Genomic DNA, 25218 nt, shown 5'->3' on the forward strand with positions numbered 1-25218 from the left:
GGCAACACCTTCGCATCGCATGCATAATTTATGCCAAACGCTTTTCATTTATGAAATATTAATTGCAAACAGAAAAAACTCCCCCCTAATGATGGGATTTGCAAGCTTATCTCGGCGCAACATGCCACAAGCGGCCGGGAAAGTGGCATGCCACATGTGCACATGCATCAATGTTTGATTTGTTGCAGCACAAACAATGAACTGAATGCTGGCCACAACACTTGCCGCTGCCATCGATAATTTATGATAATTCACGTGTTGGCCGACACGCAAGCGAAAATCCCACAGCCCACGGCCCACAGCCCCCTGCCAATGGCCCAAAACAACGCCCGACCAGTGGCACCAGTGGCCAGCAATTGGCTGTAATTGGCAAACCAAGAAACAAGCAAACAAAACGCTTCGTTTAGCTGAGTTTAGCCCAGCGATCGATCGGCCAGAAACAAACCAAAAACTCTGGCAACGAACCTTCCTCTGTCGAAGATCGGCACGAAACTTGCACCCCCCCTCCCCGACTCCCCCCTCCGGCGATTTATGTGGCCTTTGTTGCAGCGTTTGGGGGCAGAATGCACCATTCTATGTGTTTGCTTTGGCTGGGAAAACTTTACTTTTCCATCCCGATTGGATTCAATGCAAAGAGCAATTGCATAAAAGAAAAGCTTTTGCTGTGTTTGTGGCGAACGTTTTTCACTTTCACTTTTCGGTGTTGACATCTGAGTCCCCCGCCAAAGCCAAAAGCAATCTTCAGACGATGTGGGCGCCCCGGCGCACAGGTTGAGATTAACCCAGAGGCAGCGCCACAATCAGACTCGGAGTTGGAGTTCCACCCCCGCCGCACTCTCCTCAATCAAATTAAGTGCTGGCGGCCAATTACGTTTCACTCTGACCCCCAGCAACTGATGAACTGCAGCCGTGGAAAGCCAGCCGGACTGGACGCCGTGACTATCGCTCTCCGATCGGACCCCAGCTCCCGCTGCCTTGATGAATTTATTATGCGCTTTTCGGCCAGCCCACTGCACGGCACAGCGACTTCACTCCAAGTTCAAGTATTTCTCCAAAATTATACATTTGTTTGTTTGCTTTTCCCATTTTCACGTGCCGCAGAACGAGCTCCAAGCAAAGTCAAACTCAATTTTATGTCTAATATTTCGCTTCAAAATTGCATAAATTTCGTGCAAAATAAATTTCAATTTAAATTTTGCCTGCGGAGAGCGTGGCACATTTTTATATATTTTTTGTGTGCTGATTTAACTAGCTGCGAAATGCTGTCCCCGAGCGTGGCGTGTCCTTGTGGCTGTTGTTCCCCATCTGTTTATAAATATAACTCGCGCATAATTCAATTTTTGGCGCACAAAAAACACTCAATTATGGCAGTAGATTCGATCCCCCTCGCAGGACTCCGGCGAGCATTTTTGTGGTGAAATTTTGGGGCATGCGAATATGAATGGAAATGCAAAGTTCACAGCCATGTTAAACGCCAATCAAGATGGTTGGGGGACGGGGGCAAGTCATCGACGTGGCTCGAAGTCGGCATATGCTCATCAATCAATGTGGCATGCCGCAACAACAACGGGCAGCAATAACAACTCTGAAGAAAGCGACGTGAAGCCCAGAGATTTTCACAGACAACAGCCCCAAAAGCAGCAGCAGCAGCAGCATCGAGCATTCAGCATTCAGCATTCAACGTTTTCGTTGGCAACATTTTAAGTGAATTTAATGCCTTGCCTTGGCTTGGCATTGTCACTCCATGCCACAGGCCACAGGCCACAAAGATGCTCCACTCCACTCCACTCCACTCCATGCCACTCGGCAGCAGTCTGTTTGCGTTCATGTCCAGCTTCAGCTTCAGCTTCAGCTCCAGCTCCGTGTCCTCGTCCATGTCAGGCTGTCGGGCAAAACAAAATTTCATTTCAGTTGTTTCACATTATAATAATTTCGGTCGCTGCAGACAGCAGGCGCCCGGGGCGGCTACTTAATCCCGGGCGGGAACAAATCTCGCTTGAAGCGTTTTTGTGGCAAAATAAATCACAATTTGAATATTTGTCTCGGGCCAGGGCCAAGTGCGTTCCTGGGGTTGACAAATGACCCGCGCTTAACCCCCTTTGCGCTGTACCGAAAACTATTCGAATCTCCGGTTCAATGAACGTTGAAGGCGGCCCGACGACAACGAGGAGGACTGCCCATGGATGATGAATTGAAGGCAAGGCGAACGCGACAACGTGGCCGAAACAAAAGTGAAAGCAACGGAAGCGGAGAGAAAATGCTAGCACAGGAATGGACCAGGGAGCAGGGAGCAGCCAGGGAGCAGCCAGTTTTTGGCAACCTTTAACACAGCCGCCAGGGGCACGGCAGCAGCAGAGTTCACTGCCACGGCTGGGTGCATGTAAACATGCCAGGCGGCAGCAAGATACATGCAACGGGAGAGTTTCGATGAAACTTTCTTGCGGCAAAGGGCGGGCGAGCGCAACCTGAGAGCGAGTCATTCAATTCCATTGTCATTCGGCTGCGATTTGATGCCTCTAATTAGACACAAAGACATTGGGGTTGAGCGGCCCGACCATTACGCACTTTCGCGGCGACACACGAGAACTTAATTGGCAGCACCGCAAGCTGCAAGTTGCAAGTTGCGAGTTGCAAGGGGCGCAAGCCGCAATTAATGTGGCGTGTCATTGGTCAGCGGTGGAAGATGGACTCTGGCTGACCCGGACAACAGCTGCCGCAGCTTTGATCGCGGTGTGAGGCGCCAAAGAAAGCGAAAAGCAAACGCAGAATAAACGCTAACGGTGAAGAGTAATGAGAAAATGCTTAGACACGATCCACTGAACTGGGCTCGGACATAGCTGTATCCATCCATCCATCCATCCATCCATCCGTCCATCATCTTTCCCCTCTGGCAGTAATGAATAACGAGACCCTTTGGCATGCGGCATACGCGACACACCCGCAGACACTTTGAAGACTTGAAGACAGGAAAACTGCAAGTGGAAGAGCTGGGTGTTAACCCATTGATTGCACTCGCATACCGCCAATTGGGAGTAGCCACGCGACATTAAATAAATGGCAACAGCAGGCCTAGAGCTTAAACAAACAACAAAATATCCAGGCTGGACTCTCGGCTTATTGCGCCCGTCCGCGCTGATCCCATATAAAAGTTAATTAGCGTGAGATTTGTGTGCGAGAGCGAGCGCGGCAGGCGGTAAACTTTGATTAGCGTCAATGTAGCGTCAAGACAAGCGATAAAAGCCAACAGCAGCAGCAGCGGCAGCAGCAGCAGCAGGCTCTGAAAAGCAAATAAAAACCACACACAGACAGACGGACAGCCAGCTCTCGCAGGTATTTTCTTTTCGCTTTCTTTTGTTTGGGAAAATTGCAATTTTTATTGCACAAAAGCTGGGGCTGTGAACCTCGGCACCAGCAGCAGCACCAGCAGCAGCAGCAGGGCCAGGCCCAATAGAAATAGAAAGTTTTTGTTGCTGTGGCCAAAGGCAAGTCGTGGGTCAGTGCGGGTTCTAGCCGAAAAGCAAAAACCGAAAGTTAATTGGCCGCGCAATGCTCGTAACCCGTCAAAGGTTTTCGCACTTCCCGGCAACTTCCTCAAGAATTTAGAACAATCCGAGGCTGCTCTCAGTTTGTTGTTGTTTGTGGCCGGTTGGCGTTTTACTTTCTCTGGCTGTGGGCTCAAAAAATTTCACACACACTTAAGCCGCAACAACTTCCAGCCCGAAGAGGCAAGTGCAGCTGTGCCGCGCGCTGTGGCTGCAGCCGTTGCCATTAATGTTTTTCGCTGTTTTTGCCGTTTTTGTTGTTGTTTAATAAAGCGCAATTCTTCTTTTAATTTTGCGAAAACTAATCGCTGTGGCTGTTGAGCTTTTCGAGGGTATACTGAGGCTGAGCAGAGGTTTGATTTTGTGTCAGATTTGAGTGCATTTTTGTTGAATTTATTTCTGCAGCAAACCAAAGCCCAAAGGTGGCCCCTGTGGCAGCTTCTTCAGTGCATAGCTAACTATTATTTACATTATTTTTATATATTTTACACAGTTTTAAGGCGAACAACCAATCTGCAAGCGTATTCCCAGCTTCGACTTCCTCCCATTGCCATTTTCTCATGTTTTTATTTTGTTTTTTGCTTGGCCGCAAAGTGGCACGGAAAAAACTCTGTGGAAAATCTTTTTGGCCAGAGAGAAATGTGCAAGGCGTGGCTAAAGACGACGGCGGCAGACAGCGACAGAGACAGAGACAACGCCTTGGCTGCGGGGCTGAGGAGCAGCAGCTCTGGCATGGCCTTGCCGCAGAGGGGGAAGACAATTGAAATTGTTTCACATGCGCTCGAGCAGCTTCAGCTGCATATTGCTGGCTGCTTTGATATGGATATGGATACGTGTCTGCCACTGTTGGACAAACAAGACTCCAGGGCTGCGGATGCGAAGGAAAAATCTTTGGCATTCGTTTTGGGTCTTTGCATTGTCTTGGCAGCCGCTGGGGGGACATGGATAATGCGCACCTTGACGGACATTTTGACAGCTCAAACCTAGAAAATGCAACACAAACAATGATGCACTCTCGAGACTCGACTGAGGAAAAGGAATTTTATTCGGAGAATGTCAGAAAATGTTTGAATGATGGCTTTAAATATTCAGCAGCAAACGCTGATGGCAACCGCTTTATGTGCGTCCAATTATGTTCACAAGAAATGTGGCATTGGGGGGAACTTAAATTTTACCGAAAAAAACGAAACAAAAAGCAGAAAAAAACACACAAAATATTCCGCACTTAATCGGATACAAAACTAAATGAATTTTCGTTTGAAATACACTCAAGAGCGCACAAATTATAATCCCTTTTAATGAACTTATTTGTTCCGTGCTCAAAAGGAGCTTTTTTTCGCTCTCTCTCTCTCTCTCGTTCCACAGTTTCTGGTTCAGTGCCTCCTGTCAGAGTCGCAGAAATGTTCCTTGTTTGTGGCAACAAAGCTGCCCGTAAACACTCGTAAATACTTGCCACCTAAACGAAAGCGAACCCAAGTGGCGCCCGCCTCCGGCCTGTGCCCTGTGTCCGCTCGCTGGGCAGTGAAAGTGGCGTGCAAAAGGCGCCAAATCGAAGATATCTGAATAAGCAGCCTAGAAAGCGGCAGGCACAAAGATACTTTGCCCAAGTGCCGTGATTTAGAGTGTAATGCTGCGGCATGCCACGGGCAGGGCAGCCAACCCAGTAGCCGCCGCCGCCGCGGCCATTAGGCGAAAATCTATGTGGCCGGCGGTGCATTAATTTGCCTGTTTATTAGTTGGAAAATTGGCCACAAGCCCTGCGGCACATGTCCCTTTTTTTACTCAGTTTTTTTCAATTTTAAACTGATCCACGGGCTGAGCAAAAGCAACATTCAGAATGCATTTTCCTCGCTTTTTCTTTTGGGGTGAAATGTTTTTTGTTTTGCCGCTGAGAGAGATAAACCACAGCTTTCTTTCCGCTTGAAGTAAAAGCACGTTCTAGTATTTGATGGACAGATAGTCGCAGGTACTAGATACAAGGCCACAGCTCCATCTATTGCCAACTCATGCTGACCCTCTGGCCTGGCTCCATTGCAGCTGCATCCATCGCATCATCGTTGTGGTCGGGGGCACCTACATTGTAGGGCCATTAACACCCTCTTGGCCCCGCGGCATTTGCATAATAAAAAACTGAAACGGCAATTTGCAAATGTGTAGTAGCTGGCAGTGACTTTCTTTACGGCCGAAATCGAATGGCGAAAAATGCCAAAAAGCCAAATTGAAATTAAAGTGTCAACGGCAGCGGGCAGCAGCACCCGAGGCAGCAATGGCAGTGCCTGATGGCCAAAACGGCCAGAAATAACAACAACAAAGTCAAGCTCTAATGCAACTAATATGTTTGGCCATAAACATCGAAAGCGATGCGCTGTGCTGCCTGGAAAAACTCGTCGAAACTCGTTGGAAAATGCTGCTGGAGGTTCGCCTTTGCCTTCGTCTTTCTGGTTTCCAGCCTGGGCTCTAGTTCATTGAAGAGACTACGCCGCAAATGATCATCAAGCCACACACATAAGTATTCCCAGCAGTCAAGCACGAGTCGCAGCTCAGCCGCGAAGCCACACGAAGCCGCACGAAGCCGGCGACGAGTAGCGAAAGAAAAATCCAAAAAGTGCGATTAAGCGCCGCTTCGGGAGCGAAAGAAAGGTCTATAAAAGAATAAAGCGCGCCAAGGCTGGGCATCAGTTTGATTTGAACTAGCAGCCAGACCAGAGTCCAGAGTCTAGAGAGCTCCTGGCTTCCAGTGATTCGCCCAACGACTAGCCCCCGAGCCAGCTCCAAGGATTAACCCCAGCCAGCACCTGTCTGTTCTGTCTTTGTGTCTGTTTCGCGTCGTGTGCCGCGTGTCCGTCGTTGTGTTGTGTGAAGTGTGTGGAAGAGTGCAGCCAGGCAGAATGACATTCAAGCAACGGCATTTGCATCCGCTGAGCCTGCTCACCCTGTGCCTGTGCCTGTGCCTCGCCAGCCGCTGCGAGGCGGGCACCGAGCAGCTAAGCAATTTGTCAGCGGCCAGCGGCGGCAGTGGCGCCACCACCAACACACAGAGTGCCGGGGCACGCACCTTGCTGCGCGTTTACGATGAGTGCACCCGTGCCGAGGCCGGATTCGTGCCATGCCTCAAGAAGAAGGCCATCTCCTTCATCGATCGCCTTGCCCCCATCGATGCCATAAACGTGGCCGACGGCATCAAGCTGGTGCGACTGGAAGCGGCACCACGTCCAGCGGCCACTGCCACAAGCGAGAACGAGCTGCTGGAGTCCTCGCTGCCACGGTCCGGCAGCGAGCGCGATGCCAAGCTGACGAACATGCTCACGGAGCGGCTCAGCTACTTCTTCAACGGCCATTCGCTGCAGGTCAGCTTCCCCAAGCTGACATCCGACGAGATTGGACGTGGCCTGGAGGAAGGTAAGGCATTACTTTCCGTGGGCGGTCTGATTACTCTTACCGCTAATACACCCCAGTATCCATGGCGCGTAACAGTGACATAATTTGAGTCTGCAACTCGAGCTGCTCGGTATTTGCTGGCTCCACGGGAGGCGGCTATTAGAGCTGCAGCATCGTAATGATATCTTTGCCAATGACATTGGCTGACTGCCAACTGCAACTATCTGCGGCTGACTGCTGGCCCACTTCCTTTGCTTATCAGGCCTGGCATTCTCTCTCTATTGTATGTTAAGAGGGTGAGGAATCGTTGTTGCTGCTGCTGCTGGGAAAATGCGCAATTGTTTTCAGTTTTGTAACGCACTCACGAGAGAAACCCGTTCGGCAACTGAGGAATGACCCAGAAAACCCCAAGCAAACGGCAGACGCACGAACAGTAGCGACAGGCAATGACAAAAATGTCAGGCCAGAATTTCGTGTTGTCCAAAAAAAAGAAGCGACGTAAAATAAACATGACTTGGGGGGTAAGCTTTGCAGTAGCTAAAACGAATGCTAAATGCTCTTGAAGGGCAGTCACAGAGGGAGGAATACTCGTGTCGAAATTATCAAATAATTCTCAGAAATTACGCCACAAGGGAGGAATCTTTAGCTGGGAAGTCAACAAATAAATCTCCAAAATTAGCCCCCAAATGCTGCACTTTTTCCCCTCTATAATTTACAACCAACCATCCCTAACTTCAGCCCAAAATGCAACGAACTTCTGGGGTCTGCAGTGTACATCAAACGCTGAAACTGAGCCACGCTTTGCCATGTCATGACCGTGTCAAATGGAATGAAAGTGGCAGCCGAGCGACGTTTCTCTTGGGCCATGTAAAACACGACTCCTCGAGTCCAGACCAAAAAATTAAAAAAAAACTTTTTCCACTGCCATTGGCAGCATTGGCATTTCCATTTTTATTCCCATTTAAATTTGCCATTTCAGCGGCTCGACTCTTGAATCAATTACAAATTTGACACGAGCACTTAGAGCTGAATGCTGCATGTGGCATGTGGCATGTGGCCATGAAAAGTGAACTTACTTTCACGCCACATGCACTTTTTACTCTCTTACTTTCAAATCATTGATCAACATCTTTTAATCGATCGAATACAAGTTGGCCAAACACTTTCCCAATGCCGCAGAGGCACAGCCGCAGAGCCACGACCATTTTTGGCTAATACTTGCAGCAGTCGAAGCCCGTCCCGAGAGAGCTGGTTATGACTGCAGCGACATCATCGCTCATCTGTATTGCTGGGCGGCGCATTAGTATGGACACTTTTGGTCTGCTCATTGGCACGGCCATATGCAATTTTTTCGCCATGCTTGCAGGCAGGTGAAATCGCCCGAAGTGTCCCTAATGACTGCAACAAAATGAAAGCCACACACGGTGCAGCAGTGCGGCAGTGCAGCGGTGTGCCACAGCTGCCCCAAAACGAACGAAATGCTGCCACAGCGAAATATTCTCACACAGCCTTTGGTAATTGAGCTGCTGCCTGGCTGGCACTTTCACCAGCCTGGGAGTCACTCTCAGTGCCGCAGTCGCAGATCTGTGCCCCCGCAGTAGGAAAAAAAGGAAAATTATTAATTTCTCTCTCTGTCTCTCTGTCTCTTTGCAGGTCGCGGCAAAATGAAGAAAATGATGGGCATGATGATGATGGGCATGGCCATGAAAATGATGGGCATGATACCCATTGCCATGGGCGCCCTCTACATACTGGCTGGCAAGGCGCTGATCATCTCGAAGATAGCCCTGCTGCTGGCTGGCATCATCGGCCTGAAGAAGCTGATGTCGGGCAAGTCGTCGGGCGGCAGCAGCTCGGGCTGGTCATCGGGTGGCGGCGGAGGCGGCGGCGGTGGAGGCTGGTCGTCGGGCGGGGGTGGCGGCGGCGGTGGTGGCTGGGACAGACGCTCCCTCAACGAGGCCCAAGAGATGGCATATCGTGCACACAAAGAGAAATTGGCGCATCCACAGCTATACCATCAGCAGCAGCAGCAGCAGCAACAACATCAACAGCAGCAGCAGCTGCAGCCACTGCATTCGAAGTCGTCGGCGCCACAGGTGACCAAGTCATAGGACGGAATGGAACGGAATGGGACGGAACGGGCTCGGGGCCGGGGACGGTCATGTGAAGACAATCTATGGGGGCATAGCTAGGGAATAGCTGCATTTATCTTGTGGATAAATTACGAGCAGACGACGGCGCACACAGATTGTAATTACAAGTAGATACATAGAAACATACATATTACATACATTTATACATACATATGTACATACATATGTATGTATGTGTGTATGCATACATAACTCTCTTTTTGCACTTGCACTCGCGGCAGACAAGAAGACAAGTAGACATTGATGCGTTTTCTGCAACGGTTAACTCTCCGCCCAGTGGCACCCATGGATACAGCGACTGAAATGTACCCAGAACGTGCGTTCCCACTGTGGCCTCTGTCCGCACACATTTCTTCCTCTAATGATTAGTATTCGCTTTAAATCGATTATTACTCGTGCACTATGTAGTGGCAGTGTTCTCTGCTCCCCTCTTCTCTTCTCTTTTCTATTCTGTTCCGCTCTGAGCTGATCACTGTTCTCCCCTTCCTCAGCTCTCTGCATTTGCATTTACAGTTAACCATCTGAACTCTGCCACTGCCTGCGCCGCTGTCGCTGTACTTGCTCTCTTTGTGCCTACGTCTCTTCTCTCATATTTGCGCTCCGCTGCTCTCTTTGCTCCTCTCGCTCGCTCACTGCTAACTGCACTTTTCAATTACTTCTCGTACTTCCGCCTCTGCGTAGTCAACTGCCAGCAGCTACCTGCTGCCGTTCCTTACATCTCCCCTCCCCCTCCATCAGCTCACTCTGCCAGCGCACACCACACATTAATCTTAACTTGTCTCTAACTGTATGTAGTGTCTAAGTGTAATAATTTATTTATATTTATTTAACTTATTTATTTAGTAGCGCAGTAAGTGTAAATCGCATGTAAGCAGCAAAGTTTGTAAGAAACATAAAAGTTAAACACAAAAAAAATATATAAAATATATAAATAAATATTTACATAAAACAATGATTTCCTTTCAATTAAAGCCGCAGACTGCGCACTTAAAGCTGCAAGTTTAGAGGTAAAGTTCACCCGAAATACAACTTCCGTTTGCTCCATAAAACAGTTGCATCCCCGGGCATCCATAAACTCCACTCCACAAATTGTGAGTGTGTCCCTGGCTGTTTGTCCCATTTTCGGTTGCCTCTTGGCCCACGTTTATGACTCTCTTGCTGCCGTCTGGCGGAGATTTCAAACAAGATACAAGATGGACCAAAGTTCAACGGTGTAAACATTTGCACGACATGAAGACCAAGGGCAAGTCAGAGCCAAGTTAGTTTCAACAAAAAGTAAGAACGAGAGGAGTATTCTCTCCCCCCGGACTTAATCACAATTGGGCAAAAGTCTGTGCAGAACATGCGATGGACAGAGCTGTCTGCCAGGGCACGGCACACATTGAATTAGGCTAAAATTAATCATCATCCAATTAGCTGGTTCCCATGTACTACGAGTATGTGCTGCTCCTGTGGCTTCTGTATTCTGTTCTGAGCCAAATTGGGTTATTTTCGACATGTATTCAAAAATAAACTTGATTAAGCAGCCAACGCTTTGCACATAAAAGTATTTGTCCTCAGGGTTGGAGCTTAGAATTAAAGAGACAGAATAAAGCACAAATAAAAGTGCTATAAATATAATAAAACTTAGATTATTCCAGGATAAAGTTACACATGCTCAGCAGCTAATAAAATCAACTTATTAACCCATTTGCGGCTTTGGTTGAACTTTTATTTATTTTATATATAAAAAGTCAGTCCGGCTCGAGCACTTTTACTTATGCATATTTAAGCGGTGCTTAAATTTTGGTTAAAATTTATTGTCGCCATTAATTGAAGTTAGGCGAAACCTGTTAATGGTTAGAAGACGCCAAAAATCTCCACCAATTTGGACAAAACCTCCCCAAAATAGTTGAGTAATTAATTATTGTAACTCTGCTTAGAATGTTACAAGAAAGACCCTCACGATCACCCTCACAAATCAATGAATAATTTATATTTAAAGCTAATTTACAAGGTCAAAGAAAAAGTAAACGTATTTGTTTTAAATTATTGACTTTTGCTTTTTTTATTGGTTCGACGTCGCGCAGTCTGTGGTCAAATCCCAAACTAGTTTTGGGCTAATTTGGGGAACAAAATCAATTGAACAGAGACGCTTCACGGGAAGATTTTGGCAGGTACAGGTAAACGGGTTTTATATCTGGATTAGAGCTAAATGGAACGGAAATCGGAGCAGTCGGGTTGGCTGGGTGTCTACTTCTTCTTCCACCAGCCGGACTGACTGCCGCCGTAGCTGCTGCCATAACTTTGGCCACCGCCATAGCCTCCACCATAGCCTCCTCCATAGCCTCCTCCATAGCCTCCGCCGTATCCACCGCCACCTCCATGAGTGGTTGTGATGACCTTGTAGACATCCACGCGAGCGTGGCCACCGCCATGGCCGCCTCCATAGCCGCCTCCATAGCCACCGCCTCCATAGCCTCCGCCGTAGCTTCCTCCTGAGCTGTAGCCACCGCCGGAGCTGTAGCCACCGCCTCCATAGCCTCCTCCATAGCCGCCTCCGCCATAGCCGCCGCCGCCATAGCCGCCTCCGCCATAGCCGCCGCCGCCGTAGCCTCCGCCGCCGTGGCCGCCCTCAATGCTGTTGACCACTTTCACAATTTGGACGTTGCCACCACCACCGCCGCCGCCGTAGCCACCCCCGTATCCTCCGCCATAGCCAGAGGAGCCACCGTAGCCCCCGCCACCGCCGCCGCCGCCCTTCAGCAGACCCAGCAGGCCGGCGCTTGTGGTGGCCAGAGTCGCGGCCAGCGCCAGGACACATACAAAGAACTGAGCAAAGGACGAGAAATGGATATTGGTTAGTTGATTCTGCGGAGCGTATCCTTCCGGTCACCGCTCACTCAACTCACTTTCATGTTAGCCAACAAACGAACGCACACAAAGCGCCAGTAGAACTAATGCCAAATGCCAAACGCTTTTCGGTTTAATAGTCGACCCAAAGCCAAAGCTCGGACAACCACAACAAAGGTGTTGCTGGTGTTGCTGGTGGAACGATTAAATGTCGCACACGCTCCGTCGCGCGGACAAGGCCTTTGAGTCAGCCAAGTGGCTTGTGGGTAATGCTGCAGCGCCCTCGAGGTGTCTGTGTGGCCCACAGCCGGAGATTGTGAGCGAAATTTAATTTATGATTTCCATTATGTCGGGGCGTAGGAAGAGTTCTGAATTTTTCTGAACTAGTTTCTATATAGCACAAGAGAGCCAGTTCCAGATCGAGGCGATGAGACAGCATAAAGTGCAAGGCCAGGGAGGCGGTGCCAAGGGGCGCGGCTAGTACAAGTTGTTAGCTCATCAAAAGCGGCAGTCAGCAAAAAACCAACAGCTCAGGCACATGCAAATGTTAGGTAATAAAAAATAAATGCTTAAAATGGCTTAAGCCAGCTTGGACCAATCTATGTGATCTCCGAATTGCCAACACAAAAGACAAGTTTTAGTGCAGTGAAAGAGTCTGCTACTATGATGAGGCTCCTTCTGGCACAATCAATCATGGCCAAGCTGTTAATGGCCAATGGAACGAAAGCTATTTCAATTGAACACAATTCGAGGCTCTGGCATTATCAGAAAGACTTCCATTATGGTGTTGCGGCTGCAGGCTGCCTGCCATCCATCATTTTGGACCCTCAACTAATGGAAAAACAAAGCCAATAGGCAGTACGCATAAAGCTGTGCTTTCAGCAGTCCTAAGTCTGCATTTTCCATGAATCCAAAACGCCTTCACATGTACCTAAAGCTACGCAAAAGGAACAACTTTAAGCCCACACTTGCAGGCTGTAATAAATGGCTTTGAAAAGGAGTTTTTAGCTGCAAAAAAAGTGCAATAAAAGCCTCTGGGTATGCGTGAAGTTTCTGCAGATATTCCACAGTTATTTCGACTCGTAAATACTGGAAACACAATGAATAAATCTGCCTAAGCGTAGACCACACTGACAGGCAAATGTTCATGTACATGCTGCAAAGTCTGCCACGTTTTTCGGCTTGTTTATAAACCTGCCACATGGCGCCCCAGAGTATGTTTTAGCTGCCAACAAGTGCAATAAAAATTCATATTTTTCCATGGCCCGGCAGGCTTGTTGCTGCCCCGCTCACCTGTCGTGACCCATCAGCCATTAAGAGAGATTAAACGCATGCTGGGCACTTGATGTGCGCACCCATCAGAGTGAGATGTTGCACAGACAGACACAGAGACAGAGAGAAGTGGCACAAGTGGGCTGCACCAGCGGGTGCTGGCTGCCCCCAGGGCACAGGTGGCTGGCTGGCTGCCAATTAGCACGCACGGAGACCAAATTACACGAATTGAAGCATTGGGCACACTTTCACAGGGCACAGAGATGGCACAAGGAGATGGACATCCAGCTACATAGAATGCCAGCGGAGGTGCCGGCCTGTCAGTTGGCCTCTTGCCGTTGAGCGTGCAACAGGGCAGTCGCAGGGCAACGATGCAGAAAAGTGAAACTATTAAGGCCCAGAGTCAGAGTCAAAGTGTGCCATTATCGGGCAACAAGTGCGGGGCATTGTTTTCGTAATTAAAATGGCCACGCTTCAATGGGCCACGCAGCACGTGTAGCAGCCGCAGCACACTCCACGAAGCATCGAACGGTGAACTTGCAACCCACTCCCTACTCTAGTGGCAAGTGGCAAGTTCTCTCCACGCCTGACAGACCGCTTGTGAGAGTCGCTGTGTGCCTTCAATCTTGGATCAACTCAGCGATCAAATGGGCGCCTGACCACAAGCCAAAAGCCGCAATCAAAGTCGAAGTTGGAGCCACTTTTGGGGAAAGGCCGTTAAATCACTCAACTAAAACGTTCATAAAATGTCGAATGTCTTGTAGAATTTCGACTGCAAAAACAGATCTGGCAGAGCGGCCTCAGGCAACCCTCAGTTGGATTCTAAGCGGCGTGCGGAGTGCGTGTGTTGATTCGAGTGCTGTGTCGACACCGAGAAAAAGAGCCAACAGAGGACCGACCATGTGGCAGCGTGTGGCAGTGCTTGTGCTTGGCATTTACGTGCTCATAACAATGAAGGCAGCAAGAGGCAGCTCCAACAACAATCGCTTTAATGGCGGCACATCCGGTGGCATCCTCGCGGCACGGGCCAAGGGGCAACTACAGCTGGAGCTGAATGGGTGGCAGCCATTCGGGCAGCACAACAATTGGCTTATCCTGCAGGCAACGGCACCCAGCGCAGTGCAGCCGGAAAGCGAGAGCCCCAACAGATTGTTGCCACAGCAACGACAGCCACAGCTGGAGCAGCTCCAACGACTTCCTGTCAATTACTACGCCTACAATCATCGGCATAATGCGAGTGCGGGGCGGAGGGCTGTCAGTTCACCTTCGGCAGGCGGAAATTACAAACAGGTTGAGGCGCAGGCACAGGCACAGGCGAGCGATCCTGCCAGCTATGTCCTGGCCATAAGCCAGCTGCCACTTGCGGAGGTGGAAGCCGAGCCGGATGTGCGCAATGCGGCGGCCAACTCCGCCCACGCAGCCGATAAGGTGGAAGATGTGGCAGATACCACTGGAACTGCCATCAAAGACAGTGAGCAGCCAGCAGCTTTGGCTGGCATCCAGGCCTACTTGCTGCCCTTCCAGCGAACTCTGCTGAAAGTGCGCAACTTGTGCGACTCCGTGGGCACGCTGCTCAGCGAGGTGCTGGAGGAGCCAGAGGAGCACGAGGAGGAGCCACTGCAGCTGCCGGCAGGTGGGTGATTAAACACCTCAGGGCCTGCGGTCTGTGACTGACCGTTTAATTAACTAACCAACCAACTAACCAGAGCTTCTTTCTGCTGCCTAATTTGCAGATGAGACAGGATTCAGTTCAAAGGAGTCGAGCCCGCGTCTGGCCGCGGAGGGCCGCAAGCTGAAAAAGTTGAAAAAGAAATTCCAAAAGCTGCTGCTGCCGCTGCTGATTGCCTACAAGCTGAAGTTCCTCACCCTCATACCCGTGCTCATTGGCGGCCTGACGCTGCTCGTCGGCACCACGGGCCTGGCCGGCTTCTTCTTTGCTCTCTTTACGGCCGTAATGAGCCTGAAGACCACAGGCGGCGGCGGCCATGGCAGCAAGGCAATTGTCTTGAAGAAAATCTGATGTGTCTGGCGGCAGCGTTTAGTACGAATTAAGATTTAGCTATTGATTAAGGTTAGTTAACAGTCAGCAGTCCGCAGTCAGCAGTTCTGCTCCTCCTCCCTCTCTCTTGGCTGTAGAAATTCGATGAAAGTTCGTTGGTCTGTGGGCACAAGTGACATGAAAATAGCAGCAAAAATAGCTGATAAGAGCAGCAGAAAAGCAGGAAGAGTCCTGGCATAGAACTCGCTTAAACCCTCTTTAAATTCAATACTTTCGCGGCTGAAGCAGGTTTTTCCCAGCCGCTGTGGTTATGCCCGGCAGCCGGATGCCAAATAAAAGCAGTGCTGACACCGGACTAGCTATAAATTACGTTGAAGCAGCTGCCAAACGGAGAGGCAGAGAGGCAGAGTCAAAGTTTGGGCATGAAAAGTGACGACAGCAAAGAGCTTTGGCTTTAGTTTCGGCGTTAAATTGGACGTTGACTGCGATTAGTTCCGTGGCACGCGTGTGCCTATGAATGTAAATGAATATATGTACATATATGTATACATTATGTACTGCAACAGTTACATGTACTCCTGCGATAAGTTCATTTGTCTCGTCTGCTTCGCTTTGCGCTCTTTTGGTGCACAAATTCACTTTGTTTGTTATTTGATTTCCGCTGGCACTGCAGCATATTTCTTTCTGGCTGAATTTAATTAAGCGTATTTATACAGAGACACACAAGCAGCAGACACAAGAAAATGTACGTGAAAAGCTTCAATTTGTGGCCCATTTTGGTGCAGCTTAATGCGAAAATTATTAATGCACTTTTGATAGAATTTCCATAGAGATCGAACTCGGTTTGCCTTCCATCAGGCTGTCAGCTCTTCAAAATAATAATTAATTGCCAATTAATTACACAAAATAACCAAAATAGCCAGGCAACTTTTTTCACCCGCAAAATAAATTAATTTAAAAATTAAAACAATTTATTATAAAAACACCTGCGAGCCACTTCAAAGCTAATTTGAATATTTTTAGTGCTTGTATTTTTATTTATTTAACAGATTTATTAAATTATTTAATACTCAAATTAATGCGATTTTAATTAGTTCCAAGAACGAGCCCTTGAACACATTTATTTTTGTGAAATTTGAACCTTTTCGTGGAATTTTAAAAATATCTAAAAATTTGCATAATTCACTTTGACCCCAAAATTCATCAAAATTACCAAAAAAGTCCTCGCTGGAGCATAAATCCCTGCGCAGTGCAAGCATTTCCCCCACATTTTTCGCATTTTTCAGTCAGTTTAGAAATGGAAAAACGTTTGCAGCCGTTGAACCGCAACGCGGCAGGGAAACTGCCACGAAAATGAAGAGTTTTTACTTGTTGATGGCTGCGACAAGTGACCCACGACGAGTGTGGCACACACAAGCAAAGGCAATTGCCGTTTCGTTTACTAAACTGGGGGAAAATTTAATCTGTCCGTTCACGCTCAAGTAAGACTGAATCGAAGCGGCGGCACCCTCCCCCCACTTGAGAGAGAGAGTGCAGCAGCGAAACCGCAGTAGAACCCAGAAGTGGCCCATCGAAACGGCCGGCAAAAGAACTTGCCCCCCACCCGGTTGCAAGTGCAACCAAGTGCAACGCTGAGGCGGAGGAGGAGGGAGAGCACCGAGTGGCCCATTACCATTACCGGCTGCAGTGGGCGCAGACTTCTGCTCAGTTGGCTGGGAGCTGTGCAACGGTGCAAACATGTTCAACATTTCGCTCGCAATTGCAGTCTTCCACTTCCTGTCTGCCGCGGTGTCCTTGAGCCTGGTGCACGGCCATCTGCCGCCTGCCGTGCAGCTGGGCGGTGCCATTGTGGCGGCCGTGGAGCAGGATGCCGAGCAGGAAGCCGCCGCCGAGGAGCAGCACCAGCACCAGCATCGAGTGCAGCGTGAGTGGCTGCAAGTCGCCGAGTTGCAGCTGCAGAAGCTCCTCAACGACCAACTGAGTGCCGAGGAGCTGGGCAGCATGCTGGACACGTGGATGACAGCCGAAGCCGAAGCCGAAGGTTGGTTTGGAGCAGCATTTCCTCGATTTCCCTTTGCTCAAGTGACTCTCCCCGTGCCTTCCCCGCAGGTCGCGGCAAGCATCAGCAGAAGAAGCAGCAGAAGAAGCTGGCCAAAATGCTGTACCCCGTGCTGGCTGCCGCAGCTGTGGCCAAAATCGTGCTGCTGCCGCTGGTCCTCAAGTGGCTGACGGCGCTCTCCACCTCGTCCTTTGTTATGGGCAAAATCGCCCTGGCCACCTCCGGTCTGCTGGCCCTCAAGTGGATCATGTCCAGCGGTGGGCATGCCAGAGATCGCCTCGAGATTATTCACTCCTCGGTGCCGGCCATCAAGGGCTTGCACGCGTTCTCCGCCCACGGGGATCTGACGCCCAGCGACAGCAGCTGGATGCCCATGCGGCCGCCCTACATCCCGCTGGGCGTGACCAAGGAGCATGGCCCAACCTTCTACAAGCCATTTTTATAGGCGAGAACAGGAGAGAGTGAGAGTGGGGAGGATGTCTCTTTCTAGTGTTAGTTCATAGACAAATAAGGCCACGTAACTCCCGACTTCATCAGCAATTAATTAGCACATCAAATGCCGCACTGACGTTACGACCGAGCGCAGAAAATTAACAGCATTGGCCGAGCTGCGTTGCCGTTATGCACATAACGGGATATTGCGCATGCGCAGCCAGAGACCTCGATCGAGCAGCGAGCAGCGACCACGGCCAAGCCATCACTGTCAGCGGTCGCTCGGCACTTCCGCAAGTGCGTGCGAGTGTTGCAACGAAAGCAGACAGCATGGACAGCAGCACGGACGGCAGCACGGCCAGGGTTATGTAAAGCCCAAAAAAACGAGAAAAAGTCAACCAACAGGTTGTTGTCACCAATCAATCAGCATGCAGCGGCGACAGCGACGACAGCACAGGTGCAGCGGCGACTTGGGTGGGCCGATAACACGCGTGTGGTATTAACCCCAAAAGATTGAAGGTAGATGTGGCCCCGGCATTTCCCCCCCTACTACCATCTTCATCAGTTTTACGAGCACTTATGGGTGTCTGTATATAAGCGAACAAAAGTGCATTTTATTTAAAACACAGAACACATTTAAGTGCTTAAAAAAATAAAAGTACATACATAAAAGTTAAAAAAAAGTTAAAAAAAAGTTAAAAAAAAAATAATAAAAAGTTAAAAAATAAAATAAAATTTCTTCAAGATATTTCCTGGAACAGGATTCATTTTTCTGACCAATATTTTTCAAAAGTATTTTTTTTAACTCTTATTTTGTATTATTTTTATAAAATTTGATGTTAAAACACATCAGATTCATAATAAATAAGTAATACAATTACTAAAAAAAAAAATATTTATACTCAAAATCAAAGACAAGTTTAACCAAAATAAAAATCGATTTTAAAAAACACTTTCAATTTTTATAAATAAGTAATCAAATTTCTGCTATAATAAAATCGATATTAAAAATCAAATTTAGTTTGTATTATAATAAAAATCGATTTTTTAAATCACAATAAATTTGCACCATACAATTTTATGCTTTTCCTCTAAAGGACAGATTTTAAGCACAGACAAAAAGAAGCAAAAATACATCAAAACTCCCTCCCACTAGGACACTCATTTGCAAGCCTCTAACGGATCCACGGCTGGCTGACTGTAATTTGTCTCATTGTCTGATTGCTCGGCCTACGCACATCGCGCCTCCATTTCCGCGCGGAGCAAGTGAAAGTTGTAGGGCGGCAGGCCATGCCCAGTGCCCAATGCCCCGTCCATTCCATTTGGGTAAACAGCAGAGACACAATTGCAGGTGGCAGGTGTGTGGGGCGTGGGCAAAGGGTGGGGCTAAAGCGACAAGCGTCAGGCAGGTATGCGCATGCTTGCCGCGTATCTAACAAATCGATCAACAAAGCAGCAACCCAAAAAGACAGACAAGACTCAGCAAGCCAGCCAGCAACCACAAGGCGTATCTTTATGTGCGCGGCGACGGCGGCGACTTCTTTCTAAGTTGAGACGTTGAAAGTGAAGCTGAGAGGCAGGCCTTGGCGCGGCAATTAGGCTTGAGCGGGAGACGTCAGCGGTGCTCTTTGGCGTTGCCTTTTGTCAGCTCGCATCTCGCATCTCGCTGGCTATTAACAACATTCTCTGACTGCGCAATGTTTGCGACTCTCACGAGATTACTTAACCAGGCCATTTAGCATAGACGACACTGCGGACAGAGCAACAGCCAGAGCAACAGCCAGAGCCATAGATGCAGCCACAATGTCGGCCCGGGCTGGTTGTTTGAACATTTGTGTCATCAATTTCACTTTCTTTCGCGCTCAGGCGGATGGGGTTAAACAAAGCGATGATACTTAGGCCCATCCACTGGCTCTAGCTGTGGCTCCGACTTGGGCCTTAAGTGATCCCACAGGCGCCCTTAATCATTTTTTCAGGGGCCACAAAGGCAATTGCTCTGCATACCATTTGTCCGTCCAGAGTGTGTGGCAAAAGGGAATTGAATTTGTTTTGGGGTTAAGCTGGGAGCAGGGTAATGCTTATGAATACCAAAAATCTATGCAAACTTGCACACAAAATCCGTTCCACTCCACATTGGAGCTGCACTTTCTCAGCCAGACGACAATGACATCGATGGCAGTCGCCGCCTGCCTGCCTGCCACAACGACTACGCACAATATTGACATTTCATATTTGCACAAACGAAAAGAAAATCAATTTCACCTGTTGGCCAAACAAAACATAAAATATCTCCAAGAGTAACACATTTTTAGGGTTTTTGGCTGCGGCTTTGGCCGGGAAAAGGCATGGCTTTGGGGCCCTAAAAAATAACAAATTTGTAAGCCATTTGGCCTGTCCGTTTGTTCTTTGCTATTCCAGGAAGAGAGCTAAGCCCCGGCGCGTGTTTATCCCCATAAACTAATCAAATTAAATTTCCCTGAAAATTGTATCTCAGCAGTTTGCGAGAATATTTCCTGCTCCTCCTCCCGTTGCCCAGTGCGATGGAATGCCAAAAATTCTGTTGGCATGTCGATGGTTGGATACAAAAACACGCAAATGGGTCAGTAGAACGCGAGGCAAAGGCAGAGGCAGCGGCACTGCCCGAAAACGGCAACTGCAAAACTCGTGAAGCTAATTCGAAAAGCAAACGCACATGGGCAGCGGGGCAGTACGGTGCCACACCCACAAGCTGCGAGACGCTGGAAAGCGGCAAGTGGGAAGTCGAGCCAATTGCCAATCGTTGTTTAGGCCAACTTGTTGCCGGCTAATTGAGCGACGTCCCAGCGAAAGAAACGAAACTAATTGACTTTGTATAAATAATGAAACGAATGCCTACACTTTGTGTGGGCAAGGAACGCATTATGTGGGGGAGGGAGCAGCCGCAGCAGCAGCAAGACATGAGAAAGGTTATCAGAATTGACAGTTATCAAAAGCAGAGACCAAGCCGCAGAGCTAGAAAAAAGAGAAACTGTTTATGATTGGCATTTAGAAACTTTGTTTGATTTGGCAGCAGTTGGGGCGGGCAATACTCGGACGCGGACCTGCGATAAGGTCTCGGCTGGAGGTCCCGGTGCTGCCGGGCAATCCGGTTTGCGCAGAGGGGCGGCGGCTGGCTCGCTGCAGATTGCCAAACTCAATGGGAATTACATAACTTTCACTCAAAGCAGCGATGACGCGAACTGCGAACTCTGTTGTGGCGTCAATGAATGAGTGGAGCGAAACTGGATCGCTGGATCGTGGACGGTGCGTGAGGCAAGGCAATGGCATGCGGGCATCATCATCAATGAATGGGACCACTCGGGTGGGCCATGCAAATGTTTGCAGCAAGTGAATCACTGCACAAAATTGTGCTCGATAAGGCATGCCTTTTCCTCCACACACTTTCTTTTTCTTTTGGCTAAAACAATAACCGAAAATAAAGGCGCGTCACTCATACGCAGCGTGTGACAAGCCGACGCCCGCGGCAGTGGCAGCAACAGGCCTGACGCCGCCCGGCAACAACGGCAACAACATCGCCACATTGGGGGCAACATTTAGTGTCGCATTTCGTTGTAATATAAATGAAAGTGAGCGAGGCAGCGGCATACAATTTTCCCCTCCCCGCCCCTCCCTGCCGCCTCTTGCTGCTGCTCTTTGAATGCTTTGCCTTTAATAAGCTGCTGGGAACAATAAAACACACAAAACACAAATTTTTGTTGCTGCCAAAAAACAAATTGAAGCTGCTTCGATTTTTATACTCCATCTAGAGATCTTTTGTACGAAACTTGACATTTTACGATGCAGTGGCCCGGACAGAGAAACTCGAATAGAAACATAAACTGTCAATGCAGCGGACAAAATGTGGGCCGTGAGGGCAGAACGTGACTGGGAAAATCTTTGAGCGGAATGGAATGGATGAGTCATAAAACGTTCGTCAATGGACACATAAAATACATAAAAATAGCCTGAAGAGTGAGAGAAAACTGTGCAGAGCGGGGCTTGAGGGAAATGTGGGATTGAAAATTTAGAATTCCGACAGGTAGAATGTTGTGATAAAAGAAGTGGAGATAACTGTATGAAAAATATTAATATCTAAATTCCTTGACACTGAGCCATGAACTTCAACCTCTTTAAGTGCTCTTTTTTTGTTATTTTTAATGCACTTTATTCGAAAATCCTGTGTGAAAAAATCATCAAAAATCTCAAAAAATGCACAAAAAATTCTTTAATGATTCTGTTAACATTTATATTTATGTATATTCATTCTAACGTATATTTCTATTGATTCATCTACCTTTGCAGCTCTATTATTAATTACAAATAATATTTTACACGACATTTTGTCAGGATAATAATGGAAAAAAAGCTAAAAACATTAATTTATTAAAGGAATAACAAAATAAGACATAATTCCCTATTCCTTTACAGGTTTTAACCTATTTAACCCCTTATTAAACCTTACATCACTTAAGTTTCGTACATTTTGTACCCCTTTTATCTTATTATTCATCATTAGACCCCACTTAACTTTCAATTATTACCACATAGACATGGCCATAGCCACGGACGGACACGCACAGTCCAATTCAATCACCAAAGTGCTAAACACTATTTCAGCAAACGATTCACGAGCCAACAACAACAACAACAGCAGCAGAGTGGGCAAACACAAATGACCCATTTATGCGACAAAGAAAGGAGACACACACACACGCACATACACACACACACAGCACACACACTTGCGAGACATAAATGAACAGCGTGAAATAAATGGCAACCGGATCGAAGCGTTCGGCTAAGAAGCGTAAATAAATTAGCAAATATGTGACTTTTGGTTATTGCGAGAGTCCGGAATGAAAGCTGACGCTGGGGCTGACGCTGGGGCTGACGCTGGGGCTGGGGCTGGGCCACCGTGTAAACAGCCTCATTGAGGGCGTGTGCATATCGAAATGCCTCCAGACCATATCCCAGCCCAAGACCAGGCCACCACCAACGAGCCAATGATGCCGCATGTTTACCCAAGCCAAGTCCAAGTACAAGTTTCTCTCTCTCTCTCCACTGGCGCTGACGACGGCGACGTAGACGTTGACGGATGAAGCCGTCGCAGGCGCTCCCGAAAAAAGGCAGCAGGCAGGCAGCAGGGCTGCCCAACAAAGCCACCAAAATGAACATTTTTAGTGAACAAACAAGTTGACTTTATTTTCTAGATTTATGTGCAAACGCGTTGCACGACGCTGACTCCGACTCTGACTCCAACTCGGGAGAGCCGGCATATTTTTCGCGTTTTTTCTTGTCTTTTGTTGGTTGCTTCCGCAGTCGGCGGCTGCGTCGGCGGCTGCGGCTGCGTCGCGGCTGCTTTTATTTAATTTACTTTGAAATTGTTTTGTAATGCGCACCGACTGCGCCGTCGGCGGTGGCTGCGCGGCTGCCAGCAAAAACGCCGCCCAATATAAAAGGCTAGACGTCTCGAGACGCATACATCAAACTCATCTCAGCGCTCTCGAAGCTCAGCAGCAGCCAGCATCAGACTCAGCCTCAGCCCCAGCCTCAGCAAGGATTAAGGATTAAAGTTCAACGAATTAAAATCAACGAAAATGAAAGTGTTTGCCATCGCTTGTGTTGCCCTGTTGGCGGCCGCCAGCTGCGCCTGGGCCGCTCCCAGTGTCCAAGATAATAGAATCGAAAGTGATAACACGCTCGGCCGGGCCGCCCGCTACTTGGGCGCCTGCTTGGAGAGCGATGACATGGCCACCTGTCTGGCTGTCAAGGGCATCACGGCCCTGAATCGTGCCGCCAGGAGCAACAACATCGAGCTGGCCAGCGGCATCACCTTCCAGAGGTGTGTGTTCCATGTGTTCCATGTGTTCTGTGCCTGACTTTTTTCCCTGTGTTTCTGTGTCTGTGTTCATCAAGTGAAACTGAAATTCAAATCGAATTGAAAACCGAAAGTGACTTGGATTTGACACCGTTTTAATGTGTTCCGTTTCCCCTCCGTTGCAGAGATCCCGCCAGTCCCGTGCAGCGCAGCGGCAAGGCCCTCAGCGAACAGGACATCTACGCGGAGCTGCCGCAGAGCGCCGAGGATCGCAATGGCCGCCTCGTCGATCTGGCCATCTCCAGCGCCACCGAGTTCCTGTCCACCCACAACTTGGAGTTCAAGCTGCCCACGGAGACCACGCAGCAGGTGGCACGCGCTCTCGATGAAGGTGAGTTCGAGGCTGCGCCCTGGCCACAGCTGAAATTGGCTCTAAAACTTGTTCATTCTTCTGCTCTGCAGGTCGCGGCAAGATCAAGAAGATGATTGGACCCCTGGCTCTGGCTATTGGCGCCAAGCTGTTCGCCGTCATTCCCTTGGTGCTGGGCTTCCTCGCTCTGCTGACCTTCAAGGCTGTGATTGTGGCCAAGATTGCCTTCTTCCTGGCCATCCTCGTCGGCGGCTCCCGTCTGCTGGGCGGCTTTGGCAACAAGTTCGGCGGCAACGCCCTCGGCGGTGGCTACAACTCGAACGCCTGGTCTGCCCCGGCCAGCGCTGGCTGGAGCTCGGGCGCCTCCTCCTCGTATCCCTATGCACGCAGCATCAACGAGGAGCAGGTCGATGCCCAGCAGCTGGCCTACGCCGGCCAGCAGCAGTAGGAAGGAGCGTCAGGAGAGTCAGGAGAGTCAGGAGAGTAGCCGTGGTGCCACAAATGTGCCTTTGTTTCCCCCCCTAGCGTGTAGTAATTTATTCAAAGAGTAATTAACTAATTTATTGTACCACAAGAGACAGTCGAACACACCCAAACACAAGCGAAATAGTCATTATGAATGTTTGAATAAAACTAAAAGTATTTCCTCAAGCCCTGCCCCCTGACATTCCTCACATGTGCAGAGCAAAATCCCTGCACGTGCCTCTCGGCATTTGTGTCCATAATTGATGCCGAGGGTTGGACAGTAGGGTTTACCTGCTGGCAAAAGACTTTCCCATGGGGGCAGCTTAATTGAAATGCTGACAGACGACGACTCACCGGCGGACTGGTTGGGCGACAAAAGTATTTGGAACTTAGTCGAATGGGGGCCAGTTGACCCAAGGCAACAAGTTTCTTGTGGCAATTAAAACTTGTGGCAGGTTCTGGCTACAGTTTGTACCCCTCAAGCGACTAGCCAAAGGCTGAGCCAAAGCCTGAGCCAAGGCCTGAGCCAAGGCCTGAGCTGTGCAAAAAGAATTGATAAGCTTTGGATTAAGTTTTGGCACTGTCGTCAGCTCATAATTGGAGTCTCAAATACTGTAGTGACTCCACGGCGCGGCATGTTAATTGTCTGCCGCCACACAAGTTGCGGAGGAAACTTTCTACTTATGCTCATAAAAGTGTCACTTTTGCGATTGAAGCAGATATATCTGTGTGCGCGCTTTCTTTTGGGAATAGATTTAGAAGCAATTGAAATAGAAAACGAATAGAGCAAAGCAGCGAAGCAGCCGCAGCCGAACGACACTTGACAAGAGAGAGAATGAAATCGAAAGCGTTGAAAGCGCGCTGCGAACTAACTGGGCCA

At 48.8% G+C, this 25218-nt stretch overlaps 4 protein-coding genes across 4 annotated transcripts; all 4 read left to right on the forward strand.

Moving 5' to 3' along the window:
• The first annotated feature begins 6316 nt into the window (after positions 1 to 6316).
• On the forward strand, positions 6317 to 9186 carry LOC117897160. The gene is made up of 2 exons (XM_034805830.1): positions 6317 to 6941; positions 8574 to 9186. The coding sequence occupies exons 1-2, from the start codon at positions 6431 to 6433 to the stop codon at positions 9029 to 9031; spliced, it is 969 nt and encodes a 322-aa protein (XP_034661721.1). The 5' UTR covers positions 6317 to 6430; the 3' UTR covers positions 9032 to 9186.
• Positions 9187 to 13752: 4566 nt separating this feature from the next.
• LOC117896045 lies at positions 13753 to 15269 on the forward strand. The gene is given in 2 exon segments (XM_034804054.1): positions 13753 to 14810; positions 14884 to 15269. Coding segments are annotated over 2 exon segments (1194 nt in total). The 5' UTR covers positions 13753 to 13930; the 3' UTR covers positions 15198 to 15269.
• A 1628-nt stretch (positions 15270 to 16897) lies between these two features.
• Positions 16898 to 17680, forward strand: LOC117897453. The gene is made up of 2 exons (XM_034806299.1): positions 16898 to 17217; positions 17286 to 17680. Exons 1-2 carry the CDS (start codon positions 16914 to 16916, stop codon positions 17678 to 17680), a joined length of 699 nt encoding a protein of 232 aa, XP_034662190.1. The 5' UTR covers positions 16898 to 16913.
• A 5500-nt stretch (positions 17681 to 23180) lies between these two features.
• LOC117896863 lies at positions 23181 to 24524 on the forward strand. The gene is made up of 3 exons (XM_034805392.1): positions 23181 to 23527; positions 23689 to 23894; positions 23966 to 24524. Exons 1-3 carry the CDS (start codon positions 23283 to 23285, stop codon positions 24319 to 24321), a joined length of 807 nt encoding a protein of 268 aa, XP_034661283.1. The 5' UTR covers positions 23181 to 23282; the 3' UTR covers positions 24322 to 24524.
• The last annotated feature ends 694 nt before the right edge of the window (positions 24525 to 25218 follow it).

Source organism: Drosophila subobscura, chromosome O (assembly GCF_008121235.1).
Source record: "Drosophila subobscura isolate 14011-0131.10 chromosome O, UCBerk_Dsub_1.0, whole genome shotgun sequence".
Taxonomy (NCBI): Eukaryota; Metazoa; Arthropoda; class Insecta; order Diptera; family Drosophilidae; genus Drosophila; species Drosophila subobscura.

Coding starts and splice junctions, on each gene's coding strand:
- LOC117897160 (XM_034805830.1), top strand. CDS start 6,431: ATGACATTCAAGCAACGGCATTTGCATCCGCTGAGCCTGCTCACCCTG. Junction 6,942..8,573: donor TGGACGTGGCCTGGAGGAAG/GTAAGGCATTAC, acceptor GTCTCTTTGCAG/GTCGCGGCAAAATGAAGAAA.
- LOC117897453 (XM_034806299.1), top strand. CDS start 16,914: ATGTTCAACATTTCGCTCGCAATTGCAGTCTTCCACTTCCTGTCTGCC. Junction 17,218..17,285: donor AGCCGAAGCCGAAGCCGAAG/GTTGGTTTGGAG, acceptor CCTTCCCCGCAG/GTCGCGGCAAGCATCAGCAG.
- LOC117896863 (XM_034805392.1), top strand. CDS start 23,283: ATGAAAGTGTTTGCCATCGCTTGTGTTGCCCTGTTGGCGGCCGCCAGC. Junction 23,528..23,688: donor AGCGGCATCACCTTCCAGAG/GTGTGTGTTCCA, acceptor CCTCCGTTGCAG/AGATCCCGCCAGTCCCGTGC. Junction 23,895..23,965: donor GGCACGCGCTCTCGATGAAG/GTGAGTTCGAGG, acceptor TCTGCTCTGCAG/GTCGCGGCAAGATCAAGAAG.